Below are 14118 nucleotides of genomic sequence, written 5' to 3'. Positions count from 1 at the left end.
TGTGGTGGGCAGGACCGCGTCTGGTGGTGTGTTTTGGGGTGTCTGTGACCTTATTATGATTTTAGGCAGCCTCTCTGCTAATGGGTAGGGTTGTGTACCTGTCTCGCTAGTTGTTTGGCATAGGGTGTCCAGCACTGTAGCTTGCTGAGTGGAGCTGTTAGCTTTGAGATGGAGATCTCTGGGAGAGCTTTCGCTGTTTGTTTTTATGTGGAGCTGGGAAGTCTCTGGTGGACCAGTGTCCCGAACTTGGCTCTTCCACCTCAGAGGCACAGGCCTGGCACCCGGCCGGAGCACCAAGACCCTGTCAGCCACACAGCTCAGAAGAAAAGGGAGGAAAAAAAGACAGAAAGAAAGAAAGAAAAAAATAAAATAAAGTTATTAAAATAAAACATTTTTAAAAAGTATTAAAAATTAAAAAGTAATAAAAGAAAGAAAGAAAGAAGAGAGCAACCAAACCAAAAAACAAATCCACCAATGATTACAAGCGTTAAAAACTGTACTAAAACAAAACAAAACAAATCAAAAATACGGACAGACAGAACCCTAGGACAAATGGTAAAAGCAAAGCTATACAGACAAAATCACACAAAGAAGCATACACATACACACTCACAAAAAGAGAAAAAGGAAAAAAAAATGTATGTATATATAAAAAAAAAAGAAGAGGAAGGGAGCAACCAAATCAATAAACAAATCTACCAATGATAATGAACTCTAAATACAAACTAAGATAAACATGAGACCAGATACAAATTAGATGTAGAAAGCAAACCCCAAGTCTGCAGTTGCTCCCAAAGTCCACCGCCTCAATTTTGGGATGATTCGTTGTCTATTCAGGTATTACAGAGACGCATGGTACATCAAGCTGATTGTGGAGATTTAATCTACTGCTCTTGAGGCTGCTGGGAGAAATTTTGCTTCCTCTTCTTTGTTTGCACAGCTCCCAGGTTCAGCTTTGGATTTGGCCCCGCCTCTGCATATAGGTCACCTGAGGGCATCTGTTCCCACCCAGACAGGACAGGGATAAAGTAGCAGCTGATTAGGGGGCTCTGGCTCACTCAGGCTGGGGCGTTGGGAGGAAGTGGTATGGAATGCGGGGCGAGCCTGCGGTGGCAGAGGCCAGTGTGACGTTGCCACAGCCTGAGGCATGCCATATGTTCTCCCAGGGAAGTTGTCCCCGGATCAGGCCACCCTGGCAGTGGCGGGCTGTATAGGCTCCCGGGAGGGGAGGTGTGGATAGTGACCTGTGCTTGCACACAGGCTTCTTGGTGGCTGCAGCAGCAGCCTTAGCATTTCATGCCCGTGTCTGGTGTCTGCACTGATAACTGTGGCTCGCACCCGTCTCTGGAGCTCATTTATGCGGTGCTCTGAATCCCTTCTCCTTGAGCAACCCGAAACAGTGGTCTCTTGCCTGTTAGGCACGTCCAGACTTTTTCCTGGACTCCCTCCTGGCCAGCTGTGGTGCACTAACGCCTTCAGGCTGTGTTCACGCAGCCAACCCCAGTCCCCTCCCTGGGGTCTGACCTCCGAAGCCCGAGCCTCAGCTCCCAGCCCCGACCCATCCTGGCGGGTGAGCAGACAAGCCTCTCGGGCTGATGAGTGCTGGTTGGCACTGATCCTCTGTGCAGGAATCTCTCCGCTTTTCCCTCTGCACCCCTGTTGCTGCGCTCTCCTCCGTGGCTCCGGAGCTTCTCCCCGCCGCCCCCACCCCGCCCCACATCTCCGCCAGTGAAGGGGCTTCCTAGTTTGTGGAAACTTTTCCTCCTTCACAGCTCCCTCCCAGAGGTGCAGGTCCCATCCCTATTCTTTTGTCTCTGTTTTTTCTTTTTTCTTTTGCCTACCCAGGTACGTGGGGAGTTTCTTGCCTTTTGGGAAGTCTGAGGTCTTCTGCCAGCATTCTGTAGGTGTTCTGTAGGAGTTGTTCCACATGTAGATGTATTTCTAATGTATTTGTGGGGAGGAAGGTGATCTCCATGTCTTACTCCTCCACCATCTTGAAGGTCTCTCCTAGGTGACGTTTTTGTTTATCACATAATAGAGCTGAGTGATCCAGTGTCTGAGTGAGACTATCAGTTTTAACTCATGTCAGCCCCATAATCTCTCTAGGGATACAGTACTAATTGGGAACCCTTGGCTTCCAGAAGTAGCTTTGGTTCTGCAGCCTTTACTGAATTTATTCCATTCTTAGAATCAGAGACATTCAAAATGGAGATCATTGTCAGCATAATGGCTATGTGTATAAAACTCTACAGCTTTTCAATGGCTCTTATAGTCAATACTTCATTTTGCATTTACAATTATCTTTTATTTTACTCATTGAATTATTCAGTCAATATTGACATCTACTGTGCCACACTTTCTGGGAATGGAATCTTGAACAAGACCCAGTATGGGTCTCATGGATCTCAAATCTAATAGAATTCTAAAGGAGGTTTAGTGACTTTCCCTAATATTGATAAGATGGACTCCAAATCCCATCTTTGTCAAATGTTTGGATGCTCTCTGCTTTCATGCAGAGAGGTGTGGGAATCATGCCTAATTTTAGGAAGTACTACTTTGTGTTGTGATGAAATAATTTTATATCTTCAGCCTAGTGATTGTAGTTCTGTCTTTTGGGGCTTCACAGAACAGTGTGCTTTGTTTTCCCCAGGAGAATCCTTAAGAGATGTCAAGTTAGTTATTCTGTCCCACAGATTCTGCTTTTCCTTAGAAAAAAGAACCCTAGACTCTTCCAGAACTGAGGGAAATGCACAGTCACTCTGGTATATGCTTGTCCTTTGAAAGCCACTGCTATGGTCCAGTGTACTCTATTCCTTCTCACCCTTTATCTTTACTCCTACAGTTACCTCGTGGGAGATGAGCTATGGGTTGTCATGGAATATTTGGCTGGAGGTTCTTTGACAGATGTGGTAACAGAAACCTGCATGGATGAAGGCCAGATTGCAGCTGTGTGCCGTGAGGTAAGGCAAGTGGCCAACCAGACTTGAGCAGGACATGGCTTCCATATCCATATATCTCAAAGTTCTGCATCTGATGGAATCTCAGCCTGGGCACTGTAGAGGTGGGAGAAATTAGTTGTACTCTCTCCCATCATCCTCTTTTTATACGTGTTTTTAAAGATTACTATATCTGAAAGTTTGAAAGTTCCAAAATATATATATATACACACATATGTGTGTATATGCATAATCACGCATAATTTCAACCTCTTAAAAATAACTGCATGAACACTTATTTTCCTTTACCTCTTTTATATGGGTATATATTTTAATCATATTTTTATTCTGCTTTCCTACTTTATTCATGTGCTATGAAGGAAATAAAGTAGAGTAAAAAGATGGTGACAGAGGAGGTACTATTTCAGACAGAGTAGTCAGGGAAAGTTTTGCCATATATTTGAGTAAAGATCTGAATGGTATGAAAGAGTAAGCCAAGCAAAAATCTAGGGTAAAATACTTCCAGGCAAAAGAAATAGGAAACAAAGCTTAAATAGGTATTCTCCTCTCTCCTCATTGCTACTATATGTCTCAAGTCTGTAAAATGCTTGTGTAAGAAAGGAAAATAAATACCTCTGCAAGGCCTCCATGAAAAGCGTGTCCTCAGGGGATAGCCACATTTTCGTTAGAGCAAGAAGATGAGGGGAGTATTAGAAGAAGTTGAGCATATTGGGTGCTTTGCTGATAAGAGACTGGAACTTTCTGATAGCCTAATAATAGAAAAGTTTGAGAATGAGGGAGAGTAGAAGATTTAAGTGATTAGAAGATTAGGTTCAGAGTTTTATGGGGATCAGTATGCTTGGGTTTTGATGATGCAAGATTTGGAGGCATAGCGATGTAGTTTTATATTAATATTAGGAAAGATAAAGTCATGTGAAATCAATACTGTCCTAGAAAATATGATCACCTTTTCATTAAAAACCCTGGGATTTAGAACACATACACACATAGGTTAATGGAATTAACACAGGCCTGGGAGTCTTAGGAGATCTGATTTCTTTTCTTTGCTGTACCACTAAGGCAGTGTTTCTCAACTTTTGTTTCATTATCTTCCCTCCCCCACCCAGAAGCCTTTTAAGACATGTTTGCCTAATCACATTCCTTTCATGAAATTTGATACCATGGATAAACTGTATATCTGTTTATATACTGGGGACCTTTGGAAAACCACAACCATTGTAATATCTAAGATGTTTTTCAGTCTCCCCAGGGACTGACTTTCACTGGTTGAGATACATGCAGATGTATGCTTGGGGAAATCAATAAGCCTCAAGTGATTTATCTTAGAAATTGCAACATTCACACTATATATGCCTTAGGGGTACCATATGGATCAAAAAGCATTTGGAGAAACATTTAAATGTTAACTAAATAGGTGGCATTACTATTATCCTTAAGTTCTCATAGAGATAGTTCCCCTTTCTAAAAATACCTTTATTGAGATATAATTCACATACCATATTATTCACCCATTTAAAGTGTATAATTTAATGGGTTTTAGTATATGGAGTTATACAGCCATCACCATAATCAATTTTAGAACATTTTCGACACCCTAAAAAGAAACTCCATATCTATTAGGAGTCACCCCCCCACCCTCTTTCCCAGCCCTCCCAGCCCTATGCAACCACTAATCTATTTTCTGTCTCTATATATTTGCTTGTCCCAGGCATTTCATGTAAATGGAATCATATAATATGTGCATCTGACTGGCTTCTTTTGCTTAGCATAATATTTTGAAGGTTCATCTGTGTTATAGCATATGTCCTTTTACTAGCAGATAAGATTCTGTTTACTTATGTTTACATCAATTGATGGACATTTGGGTAATTTCCACTGTTTGGCTGTTGTGGATGATGCTGTGAACATTCACGTACAAGTTGTTGGTTGGATGTATGTTTTCATTTCTCTTGGGTGTATGCCTAGGAGTGGAACTTCTGGTCATACAGCAACTCTATGTTTAATATTTTAAGGACTGGCCAAAATGTTTTCCACAGTGGCTGTACCATTTTATATTCCCACCAGCAATGCATGAGGGTTCCAATTTCTTGAAATCATCCTTTTTGTTTATAATTTTTAAAAAATTAATTAAGTTTTGGCTGCGTTGGGTCTTCATTGCTGTGCGTGGGCTTTCTCTAGTTGCGGCGAGTGGGGGCTACTCTTCATTGTGGTGCATGGACTTCTCATTGCGGTGGCTTCTCTTGTTGTGGAGCACGGGCTCTCGGTGCGTGGGCTTCAGTAGTTGTGGCTCGTGGGCTCTAGAGCACAGGCTCAGTAGTTGTGGTGCACAGGCTTTGTTGCTCCGTGGCATCTGGGATCTTCCTGGAGGAGGGATCGAACCCATGTCCCCTGCATTGGCAGGCGGATTCTTAACCACTGCGCCACCAGGGAAGTCCCTGTTCATAATTTTTTACATCCAGAGGCCAAAGTGTCTAGCCTCCTTAGGAAAGCAAGTCATACATTTCCAGGGAAAGGCCGCTTCTGGATATTGGTTTGTTTTTAATTTAGCCATTGATATGTTCTTAGAAAGTGAAGTATTAAGTTGAGAATATTTAAATAGTATTTCTAATTGGTTTGCATTTTTAGTGTTTTTTAATCACTGGAAGCCCCTAAAATTTTAGCTTTCGGTTATGAACTTAAACTAGTAGATTTAGTAGTAACTCTGAGAGTATCTTTTCTGATCCCCACATTTTACAGATGGGGGATAGCCAGTGGCCCAGAGGGAGTAAGAGATTTGTCTGGAATAATATTGTTGGTCAGAACCATGCATTTTCATTGTTCCATTCAGTCTCTATGTTACTCATTCTGCTTGCTAAGTCTGGGTGTTTTCCAAGGTTCTTTTCTTTCTCCTCTATCTCCTATAGCATTTGCCAGTTCCAACCATTACCATAACTTAAAAAAAAAAAAAAAATCACCTCTTCATGAATGACTTGTAAACATTTATTTCAAGTCCAGCCTCTCTACAGAACTCAAGATTCACATCTGCAGTGGCCTACCAGACATTAGTCTGCAAATGTTTATAGGAATATAAAAACCAGCATGCCCCAAACAGTACAAATTTATCTCCTCACCAAAATAAGATTATCCTCCTAAGTTCACTGCTTCTAATATCATTTCCGTTTGTCTAGTTTCCCAAATGTGACTCTTATTTGTCACTTTCCTCCAGTTTTTTCATTACGAAATCCTTTCCATTCTTCCTCAGTATTTATTTATTTTTTTATTGCCTCGGGTTCTTTGTCAAGGTGCTGATGTTCTGTAAAGAACTCTAAAATACTTTGGAGGAACTCCTGTAGTTAAAGAAAACTATTATAAGCTATGTTGTAATACGATATGGTCAAGTATATTATAAGAAAGATATAAGGCAGCATGGAGTGTTAAAAGAATGCTTAGCTAGGAGACAGGAGACTAGGTTCCAGACCTGCCTCTTCCACTTATTTGGAGTAAGTCCTTTTACTCACTGGGGCCTCACTTTTGTTATCATCAAATGAGCAGGTTGGATTAGCGATTTTCTGTAAGTCTTCATATTGTATGTCCTTTCTTTCTCCCTCTGCCCACACCACTTCAATAGTGCCTGCAGGCTTTGGAGTTTCTGCATTCGAGCCAAGTTATTCATAGAGACATCAAGAGTGACAACATCCTGTTGGGAATGGATGGCTCTGTCAAGCTAAGTGAGTAGGAGTGGTAATACTTCTCTTCCCTGTGGGACCCTGTCTCCTCTGGGATGACAATCATATAAGAGTAGCTACAAGACTCACCAGGGAATCTGTATTTCCTTGGATATGCGAGCACTTTATATTACTCAGTACTATATAGGATGACATTTCTTTTTTTTTCCACTCATTTATACATTCAGCCAAAAAAATTTACTGCATGCCCACTATGTGCTAGGACCCGTGATGGGCACTGAGGATACTTTTGCCTGTATTTAAGTAGTTCTCAATCTAGTATGGGAAACACAAAATACATAATTAGAAGAAAGAGTTTAGTGTAACTTCTTTCATTCAGTCATTCATTCAGCAAACTTTTATTAAATGTCTGTTGTATGCTGGGCCCTCTGGGAATGAAAAAAATGAGTAAGAAGACATAGTCCTTCTTATTGAAGGCCTCATAATTAAATAAACATATAATTGCAATATAATGCGAATGAACTGCAGGCAGAACATTTTGTTCAAATGTGTAAGGACCAATAGTCCAGACAAACAGGTTGTGTCACAGGTGGATGGGCTGCTTATGGGAAGACTGTTAGCAGTCTCTGTCTTGGGGCACAGGGTGAGGAACTTATTAAAAGCAGGGCCATGCCTAGTTGTAGGTGATTAGGGTTTAAGTCCAGGACTCATGCCCAGGAAATAAAGCAAGGACCTAGTTACCAGATACTGATATATGGGAATGATTTTCAAGAAGAAAGCAGTACTGGGGCAAGTAATCAAGGTCAATGGGGGCGGCTTGGACTTTAATGCCTAGTGCTTCTGGTTTGAGGAGGGATAAGGAAGCCAGAGATGATATATGTTATGTTCCTCCTTCAGGGTTGAACAAGAGACAGGCTAAGGGCTGAAGGTGGCAGTTAAGTGATTCTAGCTTTGGAGAGACAAGGGATGCAGTGGCTAGGATGCAGGCAGAGCTTGATACCTAGGGGTAAGCACATAGTCAATATTTACAGAAGGAATACCCTACATATATATCCTTTCTGTCTTGTCTTTTCTTTTTCTAGCTGATTTTGGATTCTGTGCCCAGATCACCCCAGAGCAGAGCAAACGGAGCACTATGGTGGGAACACCGTACTGGATGGCACCAGAGGTTGTGACACGGAAGGCCTATGGGCCTAAGGTTGACATTTGGTCCCTGGGCATCATGGCCATCGAAATGATTGAAGGGGAGCCCCCATACCTTAATGAAAATCCTCTGAGAGTGAGTGTTACTAGGCCCATATCAAGATGTTTGGGCTGTTGGATTTCTCTTTTCTGGATAAAACTAGGCACTGTTGAATTTAAAGTATAAATGCTTAAAGAAAAGATATATTAGCAGTCATTCATTCATTTATTCAATGATTATTTGAGTTCTTATCATGGGCAAGAAACTGTTCTACTGATAATAAATTAATATATAGTAACAGAAGATAAGAGCTGTGAAAAAAAAGCAGAGTAAGTGGCTTAAGAGAGTAAGGGGGGAAGGAGGGAGAAGTGTGCTATTTTAGTCTAGGTAGAGAATGAAGTCTTCTCTTATAAGTTATTTGAGGAGAAATCTGAAGAAAATAAAGTAGTGAGCCATGAGATTAATCTGACGTAAGAGTTTTCCACGTGTCAAGTATATAAAGAACTTGTTTTGAGAACGTGCTTGATACATCCTAGGGAAAACCAAGGAGGCCAGTGTCCGTGAAGTGAGTGAACAGAGTGGACAAGGTTCTGTGTTAATTTGAAATGTTTATTAAACATCCAGGTGGAGATGCTGAGTAGAATTGGGCATAAGAGTTCAGAGTTCAAGGGTGAGAGGTAAGGACTCTAAATATAAATTTATTAGTAGGTATTATATAGTTGGTTTATTTAAAAATCAGAGCTAGTTGATAATGAGATCACTCACCTAGGGAGTGAGGGGAGAGTACTGAGACCTGGGATACTGTCATGTTTACAGGTTAGAGGAGCTAGCAAAGTGGCCAATGAGTAGCCTTCCAGGTAGGAGAACTGAGAGAAGTGTCCTGGAGGCCAAGAGGACAAAGTGTTTCGAGAAGGAGGATGGATCACTGTGTCAAACCTGACTGATAGGTTGCATTTAAGATTATGCTAAGAAATGATCATTAGATTTGCCAGTGTGAAGGTTATTGATGACTTTGACAATCAGTTTCACTGGAGTGATAGGAATGAAAGCCTAATTAGAGTAAATTCACCAGAGTGGGCAAAGTTGAGATGGCATGTGTAAGCAGTTAGTTTTTACTTTTCATTTTTGTTTTCTTTTAAAGGAGTTTTGCTTTAAGGTAAGGAGTTTTGTTAAGGTAACAGTGGAGCAATATCTTAAAGTGGAGTCAAGGGAGGGTTTGTTTGTTTGTTTGTTTATTTATGGCTGTGTTGTGTCTTCGTTGCTGCACGTGGGCTTTCTCTAGTTGCAAAGAGCGGGGGCTACTCTTTGTTGTGGTGCGTGGGCTTCTCATTGGGGTGGCTTCACTTGTTGCGGAGCACAGGCTCTAGGTGCACAGGCTTCAGTAGTTGTGGCACGCAGGCTCAGTAGTTGTGGCTCACGGGCTCTAGAGTGCAGGCTCAGTAGTTGTGGCGCACGGGCTTAGTTGCTCTGCAGCATGTGGTATCTTCCCGGATCAGGGCTCAAACCCATCTACCCTGCATTGGCAGGTGGATTCTTAACCACTGTGCCACCAGCGAAATCCCTTTTTTTTTTTTAAGATGATATTATTATAGCATGTTTTTGTGCAGATGGGACTGATCTAGTGGAGAGGAAAATGGTCATGTACAAGAGAGAAGTGACATCTGTAAGAGTGATGTCCTTAAGTAGATGAGGGGGGTTGGATCAAGTACTGAAGTAAAGAGCATTAGATTAGAATATGCACAATTTATCCATTGTAATAGGAGAGGGAAAGCAGGGTATGTGAATACAGATGCAAGTAGGTTGGTAATTTTGATCATGGGCAAATGTGAGAGTTATTTTTATTGCTTTCATTTTGTTGTTTATTCCAACCTCCCATTCAGTGCAGGAATTCCCTGTGCATTGTCATTGATAGGCGGTCATCTAATCTTAGTTGGATACCTCTTCGATAGCTCTGATTATTGAAAAGTGCTTTAGTGTACCAAACTAAAACTACCTTCATAGTTTCTACCCTCGGCCCCCAGTTTTGCCCTGTGGATCCACATGCCACTCATCTTCTTTCACCTTAGAATGGCCTTGAAAATGATATCAGTAGGGCGTGACAGAAATAAGACTGGGAGTAGAGTCAGAGGACATGAACTTGTGTAAACAGCATGATTCCAGGCATATCTCTTTATGTTTCTGGACTTTATCTGTGAAATGGGGATGATAATTCTTGCCCTGCCTATTACCCAGAGTTATTGTGGTCATTAAATGAGACAGTATTTGTGTAAACACTTTATGAATTAAAGTGCTGAGTGCTTTAAAAGGTTTAGTTTCACTGTGTTTTTCTTTACCTTTCCCAGGAGATGCTTCATGTTAGGGGACCAGGATGGCAACAGTGAAACAGATTGCTCCTTTACAGAACACTTCCTTTATATATATTTCTGTCCTGCTAGAAGAGATCAGTTTTTAGATGACTGAAGTGATGGCACCAGGAATAATTTCCTTCAGCAAATGGGCAGGTGTTTAACTCATCAGGCTAAACGAATAATAAACCATTTAGATCTATAATCAAGGATAATAATAAACCCTTGGGTCAGTAACACACTTCATAAGCTTACAAAGTGCTTTTAATATACTGTCTTGTTTTATTTTTCAGACATGTGAGATAGGCACTATTATCATCCCTGTTTTACAGATGAGAAAGTTGGAAGTTCACTGGCTTGCACCTGGTTACATGGCCTTTAAATGTTAAACCTGACCCTTAACTCATATTCTTTCCAGTATACCAAAGCTGCCTCTTTGTGTTCTGAAGGCAGAAAGCAGCTGACCATATTTCTAGAGGGCCTGTCTGGGGACCAAGAGAGAACCTCAGTTGGATCCCAAGGCAATTCTCTGTTTGTATTGCCAGGCCTTGTACCTCATCGCCACAAATGGGACCCCGGAGCTTCAGAACCCAGAGAAGCTGTCAGCTATCTTCCGAGACTTTCTGAACCGCTGTCTTGAAATGGATGTGGAGAAGAGAGGTTCAGCTAAAGAGCTGTTGCAGGTAACTGTCCCTATGCAGGGAAGCACCTAATTCGAGAAATCACTAAACCAAGGCTTTTTTTGCTTCATTTTTGTCTGTGAGGTACTGGCTGTTATAGAACTAAGCTTCTCTCCTAGCACATCCCATGCTCAATTTGTATTCCTAGTTCCCTCATCTTTATCCCTGGGCCTTTGCTCATGTTATTCCCTCAGGCTCTTCTTCAGCCTATTAAAACTCTGTACATTCTCCTAGGCTGTATCTTATAGAGTTACTTTCTGAGCCCGTGTTGAGCTTTGCTTGTATCTTCCTTTGGTGCCTGTTTTGTTCTGCCTGAATTAGTCTGGCAGAGTTTGAGTGAGTCTTAATGAGAAGAAACTCTTTGATGTTCAAATCTTATACAAGTTATATTTTACTGGGATAAGCTCAAAAGATAGATTTTCAGTAAAGGATATCAGAGGGCATTAGTTTAGAGGATAGTTAGTGCAGCTTTTCAAGTCTTCCCAGTTTCTTCATTGGAAACCCTCTCAGATGGTGGGGATGATAGTCTGCTTCTTTGTTTGTTTGTTTGTTTATAAATTTTTTGGCTGCACCACGCAGCACATGGGATCTTAGTTCCCTGACCAGGGATCGAACCCACGCCCCCTGCAGTGGAAGCACAGAGTCCTAACCACTGGACTGCCAGGGAAGTCCCATATAGTCTGCTTGTTTGGAGTAAGATCCTGCCAGGCTCTGGGGAACCTGGAGCTGGGGGTTTACCAAGCCTTTTATACTCCACCAGCTTAATCCTGAAATTACAGCATAATTATTTCATATGGTTGTAAAAACTGCTTTTAGCTGACCACATTATTTGTATTTAACATTTATGTCTCGGGTACAACTTCTCATTACTAGTGTTATTTTACTACAGTGCCAACTGGTGATGTAATAAGTATCACATGCAACTTAATGACAGTGATTAATTTGTAGGCTTTCATAGTCAGTTACTTTTGTATTATGAGGACTAAGAGCAACTGGTCAGGGCAGGGCAGGACCTACCATACTGCACCACATTAAAGTTAACTATGAACAATTCTGTGTTTCTTACTAGATTATAACTTCTATCTTATTAATCTCTTATCTCCTCTTATACCTGAGACCTGACTCAAAATAGGTATTCAGTGGGAGAAAACATTTGCAAGTGATATGACTGATAAAGGGTTAATATCCAAACTATATAAACAGCTCATACAACTCAGCAAAAAAAACCCCAAACAACCCAGTTAAAAAATGGGCAGAAGACCTGAATAGACATTTTTCCAAAGAGGAAATGCAGATGGTCAACAGGCACATGAAAAGATGCTCAACATCGCTAAGCATCAGGGAAATGCAAATCAAAACCACAATGAGATATCACCTCATATCTGCCAGAATGGCTATCATCAAAAAGAACACAAATAATAAATGCTGGAGAGGGTATGGAGAAAAGGGAACCCTCCTACATTCTTGGTGGGAATGTAAATTGGTACAGCCGATATGGAAAACAGTATGGAGGTTTCTCAAAAAACTCAAAATAGAACTACCATATGACCTAGTGGTTCCACTCCTGGGTATATATATGAAAGAAACAAAAGCACTAATTTGAAAAGATACATGCAGCCCAATATTCATAGCAGCATTATTTATACAATTGCCAAGATATGGAAGCAACCTAAGTGTCCATCAACAGATGAATGGATAAAGAATATTCCATATAGTGGAATACTACTCAACCATAAAAAGAATGAAATCTTGCCATTTATAACAACATGGATGGACTTGGAGGATACTATGACAAGTGAAGTAAGTCAGAGAAAAACAAATACCGTATGCTAACACATATATGCGGAATCTAAAAAAAAAATGGTTCTGAAGAACCTAGGGGCAGGACAGGAATAAAGACGCAGACATAGAGAATGGACTTGAGGACACGGGGAGGGGGAAGGGTAAGCTGGGACGAAGTGAGAGAGTAGCATGGACATATATACACTACCAAATGTAAAATAGATAGCTAGTGGGAAGCAGCTGCGTCGCACAGGGAGATCAGCTCAGTGCTTTGTGACCACCTAGAGGGGTGGCATAGGGAGGGTGGGAGGCAGACGCAAGAGGGAGGGGATATGGGGATATATGTATACGTATAGCTGATTCATTTTGTTATACAGCGGAAACTAACACACCATTGTAAAGCAATTATACTCCAATAAAGATATTTAAAAAATTGTGAATCACTATATAGTACACCTGTAACTTATATAATATTGTACATCAGCTATACTTCAATAAAATATAGGTATTCAGAAAATACTTGTTGAATTAAATGGGATTGCTTAAACCTTCATTGAAATGTTACCCTCTGGAATATATTTAGCACCTCTTTGTAATCAGAGTAACTGACTACAGAGCACTGGTCTATTAGATATGAGATCTGAGTTCTGCCAAGTGTAACCCATTAGTTTCTAGCATCCTTTGGGAATAAAACCCCCTTATAACAGGCAGTATAATATAGGATCCTTTGCCTTTTATATGAGGTTTGTTCTGAAAACCCTAAGCTTTGGGAAATGTGCAAATACTATTCTAAGCCTCAAGATGATATTGTTAATTAGGTATTAAAATATAGTTATTGAAAGATGAATGCCTTCTAGAGTTTCCTTCCTGATATAATAATATAACTACTAATAAATACATTATGTTGAATTTTTACCATATTCTAGGCACTAAGCACTTTATATATTTTTTCATCTATTCTTTTTAATAACCTTGTGAGTTAATAGAGTCTTGTTTTCCCATTTCTACAGTTGAGGAAACTGAGGTTTCAAGTGTTTAGTAACTTTTCCATGATTATGTAGCTGATAAGCAGTGGATCCAGGATTTCAACCTATGTCTGTTTGGCTCTCAAGTGTGTATGCTCTTGGCCACTGCTTGGCTCAGAGAGTGTTAAAACTTGAAAGACCTTAGGGCTTATCTCGTCTGCTTTGTTCGTTACACGGAGAAGGAAACTGAGGCCTCCCAGTTGGGTGTTGGATCATGCTGCTTTCTCAACTGAGAGGGGAGTTGTATAAACATGTGATCTGAGAACACTGACTCTTTAATTTGTTATTGTACATTGTAAATATTCAAAACCATGACTTTCAGAGTCTCAAATCACGAAAGCTTCACATCTTTGTCTCCTGTGAAAACACATATGTGGACAGAAATACATAGGGTTTTATGTTTGAATTCATATCTTCATGATTTAGCCAAGATCTTTTATTCCTTTTGTAGTAATAGTAACTTCTTGTTCTCAGTACCTCT

The 14118-nt window shown here is 40.7% G+C and overlaps 1 protein-coding gene across 9 annotated transcripts in view; it reads left to right on the top strand.

Annotated features, from left to right (window-relative positions):
- PAK1 (p21 (RAC1) activated kinase 1) overlaps positions 1 to 14118 on the top strand; it is a 150608-nt gene that overhangs the window by 133984 nt on the left and 2506 nt on the right. For all 9 annotated transcript variants that reach the window (XM_082343351.1, XM_082343348.1, XM_082343347.1 and 6 more), the window contains 4 exons: positions 2843 to 2960; positions 6565 to 6664; positions 7705 to 7901; positions 10696 to 10833. In XM_082343351.1, coding sequence (XP_082199477.1) covers positions 2843 to 2960; positions 6565 to 6664; positions 7705 to 7901; positions 10696 to 10833 — 553 coding nt within the window. The remainder of the gene's footprint in view (positions 1 to 2842; positions 2961 to 6564; positions 6665 to 7704; positions 7902 to 10695; positions 10834 to 14118) is intronic.

The sequence above is a fragment of the Balaenoptera borealis genome (genome assembly GCF_965194805.1).
Source record: "Balaenoptera borealis genome assembly, chromosome: 11".
Lineage (NCBI taxonomy): Eukaryota > Metazoa > Chordata > Mammalia > Artiodactyla > Balaenopteridae > Balaenoptera > Balaenoptera borealis.
Note: the sequence above shows the minus strand (reverse complement) of the source record. Positions and strands in the feature narration are given on the sequence as shown.